At 38.9% G+C, this 5,484-nt stretch overlaps 1 protein-coding gene across 1 annotated transcript; it reads left to right on the plus strand.

Moving 5' to 3' along the window:
* Positions 1-210: 210 nt before the first annotated feature.
* LOC128606214 (dynein regulatory complex subunit 4-like) lies at positions 211-4,630 on the plus strand. The gene is made up of 9 exons (XM_053622248.1): positions 211-347; positions 549-752; positions 1,126-1,323; positions 1,426-1,632; positions 2,481-2,535; positions 2,637-2,842; positions 3,581-3,742; positions 4,064-4,150; positions 4,237-4,630. The coding sequence occupies exons 1-9, from the start codon at positions 345-347 to the stop codon at positions 4,363-4,365; spliced, it is 1,251 nt and encodes a 416-aa protein (XP_053478223.1). The 5' UTR covers positions 211-344; the 3' UTR covers positions 4,366-4,630.
* The last annotated feature ends 854 nt before the right edge of the window (positions 4,631-5,484 follow it).

The following is a 5,484-nucleotide window of genomic DNA, read 5'->3' on the forward strand; positions in this document are numbered from 1 at the left end:
ATACTGTGTGTCTCTGGCGCCATCTACTGCAACTTCACCCAAATCAACGGCTTGATTTCTCTTCTCGCGAGATTTGAACACGCCGTGTGCTTGTACGTACGTACGTGCAGTGACGTCATAGGTCAGAATCAGAATTAGAATCACTTCAATTATGACGCGCATCACCGCTGTGTGTGTGTGTGTATATATATATATGGAGAGAGAGAGAGAGAGAGAGAGAGAGAGATCAGTGGTTTACGTTTACAAGCAATTAATTTGTCTTGGTGTACTGGTGATTAATAATAATAATAATAATAATAATAATAATAATAATAATAAAGTTATTAGCTAATTAAAGCAAGATCATGGTAAGTATAAATGTTATATTTTGGCTAGATTTATATTATAGGCTAGATTTCAATAATCAATACAGCTTACTTATAGTTACAAACCACTAGGTAGTTAAATAACATTAGAGCCTAGTCTAGTCTTTTGTTGTTAAATGTGTGTTTAAGGTTTAAATATGGAGTTAAGGCTAAATAAACGAATAACTTTTATTACTGTTTCAGCCTCCGAAAAAGAAAGGAACAGGGAAGTCTGCGGAGGAAAAGAGCAGTACTGTAGACCAAGTACCATCTACAGCGGAGGAAAATGGCAGTACAGTAGCCCGAGGACCATCTACTGCGGAGGAAAATGGCAGTACAGTAGCCCAAGGATCATCTACTGCGGAGGAAAAGAGCATTACTGTAGACCAAGGACCATCTAAGGAGCAGGTAGAGTTTAAGAAATGTGCAAATTGTCTTATCCTAGCTAAATCACTTAAATATAAATGTATAAATATAGTAACCCATAATCATTGAGCACGGCCTGAGGCGTGATGAGCTTAACATACACACGAGTGCAAAAGTTTTTGAATCTTGAAAAAAAAAACCTACCTAATGCACCTTTAACTTACATCAACAAGACTTTTAGTGTGTTAGGTCTATAGCGTATGGTATGCAAGCATTTATAGCAGCTATAAACGCTTGTTAATTTTTGCACTGCACTGTAGATTCGCATTAACTAAGAATTGTTTTTTGTAACTGATTTGCTTTGTAACACTCCACTGTGTGCTGTAATTCACCACTAATGTTGATTCTCCATCAGCTGGAAAAACAAATTATCCAGATGCGTGAGGAGCTGGATCGGGAGCAAAAAGAGCGCAATTACTTCCAGCAGGAGAGAGATAAGATACATGACTTTTGGGAGATCAGTAAAAGCCATCTAGAGGAGAAGAACGCAGAAATAAGGAACAGGGATAAAGGACTGGAAGAATCTGAGGAGAAACATCAGCGAGAGATCAGGGTATGAGTAATAATGATCAGTGTTCTTCAGTGACTCAGAAAATGTCTTAAATGAAGTGTCTAAAAGGATGCTTCTTATGTTCTGATGTTTTTTTTTTTACAGAAGTACAAGGAGAAGATTAAAGACATGCTGTTAGAACATCAAAATAGCATCGCGGAGTGTAAGCACGAGGGAGTGGTTGCCACCAAACTCCTGGAGAAAGAGTGGGCAGACCTGGAGAGCGAGCTGCAGAGAGACATACACAGGCTGAAAGTGGATTTGAAAGAACAGGAGCTCTCGTACGAGAAATCCATCAAGAGCCTAAAACTGGTGAGTGCTTGTTAGTCTGTTTATCATTAACCTTACATCACAGGTCTCAAACTCAAGTGTTTTCCCATCACACAGTTCTGAAACTCAGTGGATAAAATCAGGGATTATCTGTTGCATGTGATGTGATAACGTACCCAAAAACCAACCAGAAATGCCTGAGTGCTGGCCTTTAGTGTGATTCAGTGATTGGCTACTAATCCCAAAATGGATCCCCTAGTGTAAAGACCTACAAATAATGTTGAAAAAAGAAAAGTCGATGGAGCGCAAAGACAGAAGAGATGGGAAACTTAAGACATGTTTGTTCAGAGATAATCCCATGCGAGTTCTTCTTAAATGCTTTCCTTAATAAATATGAGCACCCAGGGTTCGGGTTCGGGTTTTTAAAAATTGAATAGACTTAAATTTATGGCAGACCTGATCCAGCTCCTCCTACCTGGGCAAAGTCGTACCTGATCCAGCTCCTTGTACCGGTACACCTTGCTGCAGAACCAAAAGTCCAGGGGGTGGAGTCTGCCTTGTTCCAGAACCTCCTACCTAGGCAGAATTTGAGTTTGAGCCTCCTGCCTTAGATTATGTAGTTTATGTCAGTCTTCAGTCACGTAATGTTATATCACCATGCACTAAGCAGTGTGTCCATGGGTCCTTAAAAAGCCCTAATGTTTTTTGCAATTACATTTTACAAATTAAAGGCGACAATAAGGATTAAACTGTCTCAATATCTTAAGCATAGAGCTTCGATTCTGTTCTTTCTTTCAGTGAGTTAGTAAATATAATGCAGATGTCTGTACTGGACCTTCAGATTATTCATCAATACTGTCATGTTAATAGACACTCATTTGTTTCCACAGAGCCATGATAAGGAGATCACCAAGCTCAGAAGTGAATTTGAGGAAAAATTACGAGGTACTGTATTAACAGCGTCTGTCTTTGACTCTCCATGAAATGAAACGTACCTGTACATGGAGTATTGTACCACATCCTAACGTGCTGATGTTTATCTACAGAAATCAATGCTACGTATGAGAAGAAGCTGGAAGAACAGCAAGAGGAGCTAGACCTGAGGCGCAAGACTGAAATACACGAGATCGAGAAACAGAAGCATGCCCACATTAAGAAACTGATAAAGAGCCACGATAAAGCCTTCAGTAATATAAAGAACTATTATAAGGATATCACTTACGAGAGCGTGAACCAAATCGACTCGCTTGAGGTACGTTGAGTAGTTAGCTTTACCTTAGATTTATTCTTATAATCTATCTAGTATTGCTTAAGTCATCAGTACATCCATCCTTAAAACCTTAATTATTCATTTGCTGCAAATGGGTGTCACAGAAGTGCATCATTTATCTGCATAATCTCCATTTTGTTTGAAGCAATTGTTCCAGCACTTAACGAGTATCAGTTTCTTCTAGAAAAAAAATTCTTCCCCAGTTGCTAATTCATGTCGCACTTTCGAGTATTTCATGAAACTATAAGTACTAAGTCAAGTTGATTTTGTTTGTAAAGCACGTTTAGAAATACCAAAGTGTTGACCAAAGTTCTGTTTATTAAGTTAATATACTAAAGTAACAAATTGATAACAAAAAAAATTCTTGAAATAGATTATAAATAAAGGAAAGACACATCACACACCTTTCTTTCTCATACCAGTCAATAATCGTGACAAAACAGAGGAAGTACTTTGATCTATCTATCTATCTATCTATCTATCTAATCTAAATGGTAAATGGTAAATGGCGCACTTATCTAATGCTTTTATCCAAAGCGCTTTACACTGTGTCTCATTAACCCATTCACACACACTCACACACCAATGGTAGCAGAGCTGCCATGCAAGGCGCTAACTTGCCATCGGGAGCAACTTGGGGTTCAGTGTCTTGCCCAAGACTTTATTCGGATCCCTCCGTGTCATTAAAGCTCTTCATTCTCCCTTTGACTGTAATTACAGGAGAAAGTGGCTGACAAGAACAGTAAGATGTTGGAGAAGGAGATGCCCAAGGTGATACAGCAGAACAAGCGTCTGACGGAGCTACTGCAGAAAGCCACCCAGGAAGTGTCAGAGCTGCAGCTACAGCTCACCGACTATCAGAAGGACAAAAACATACTGGCGGTATGTGTCTCTTTTAATCTCGGTCTGCACTGAAGTTGCGTCATCACTTTCACTGTTTAATTATCCTTCCATTATTACATACTACATACCTTTAGGTAGCTTGTATTATGTAAGGAATAACACCCTCTGAGGTGTGCTGTTATAGGAAAATAATGAACGACAAGGTGGTGTGCTGAAGTGGAGTTACAATTACCGATTATTTTCCAATAACAGCATGTCCTGAAGTGTTTTATTCCTCTCATGTGTTTGAGAGGGTTACTGTGTGTGTGAGTACTAAACACACCACAATTTCTAACTGATCCCTTTTTATTCCTCCATCAGGGAAAGCAAGCATGTTTCAAAGTGGCAGATGCAGAGCTGAAGAACCTGATATTTGAGCATGAACTTCTGGAGCAGAGATTCAGGAAGGTGAGAGAGAGAGAGAGAGAGATCCCTAAGTTATTTAAGGAATAAAGTTACTCAAAATCCCCTGTCTCTCATTTCATGGTCGACAGGTGCAGCAGGATCGTGATGAACTGTACAAGAAGTTCGACAAGGCCATCCTGGAGGTGCAGCAGAAGAGCGGCTTTAAGAACCTGCTTCAGGAGAAGAAACTGGTCGCTCAAACAGAGACCGGAGAATAAAGGGGGACCGCTTAACAAGGTCCTTCCTGCCTCCAATTTAGAGCCCAGTGCCTTTCCGTATTATAAATTCTTTATTTTAATATTTTGAGATACTGCATTTGTGATTTCCATGAGCTGTAAGCCGTAATTATCAAGATTAAAACAAAAAAAAAGGTTAGAAATAACTTTGTGTGTAATAAATCTAGAAAATATTAAAGTTCCACTTTTTAATTTAAATTATGTGAAAAAATGAACTTTTTTTAGATTTATATTAAAAAAGCATAAATAATAAGAATATATATATATATATATATATATATATATATATATATATATATATATATATATATATATATATATACATATATATAAAAATAAATAAAATATTTTTAAAAAAGCAAGCATGTCTTTGAATGTTATCTTATTTGTATGTGTGTGTGTTACGAATCGAGACTTGATGCGGAAGCAATTGCAGATGAATGTCTTTATTTACAACCAGAACTTAACAGGTTAACTAGGTTCAAAGCATGGAACAAACACATGGCACGAAAACACGACCGCTTAGCATCAAGGTAGCTCACATATCCTTGGCGTCTAGACATTTAATTCTCGAACAAAGGTCAAACATAAAACGAGGTCTAAACATTAAACTGGAATCGTGGCATGAAACGAGAACAGGACACGGAACCTTAACCGTATCGACATTTATACACTCCGTTACAGATTTACTCATTAACATATTTAATACTGTGAGAAGTGCGCAGCAACACGAGGGGCTTAAGTAACACACATAATCAAACCTGAACGTAAACAGCTGAAACAATTAATACACACCCTCGAAAACCAACCAATGACTAAACAAGAAGGAGACAGAACAGAAACCAAAACAAACGCACGTGTCCATTGTAAACAAAGTCCCCATAGTTCTTACATAATCCACGAGCGTGTGCTTGCTCTGGTTTGTGCACGCACGCGCCCTCCGGCTCTCTGTGCACGTCACCACCGCACCACCATCTGCCAGTGAGATTGTGACAGAACCCCCCTCCAAAGGCGCTCTTACCGGAGCGCCATAGAACACTCCCCTCCAATGGCGGTCCTGGTCCCCTGGGTAACCGGTCCTTCGATGAACCAGGAAACTGA

This window comes from Ictalurus furcatus, chromosome 4, assembly GCF_023375685.1.
Source record: "Ictalurus furcatus strain D&B chromosome 4, Billie_1.0, whole genome shotgun sequence".
NCBI classification, from domain to species: Eukaryota; Metazoa; Chordata; class Actinopteri; order Siluriformes; family Ictaluridae; genus Ictalurus; species Ictalurus furcatus.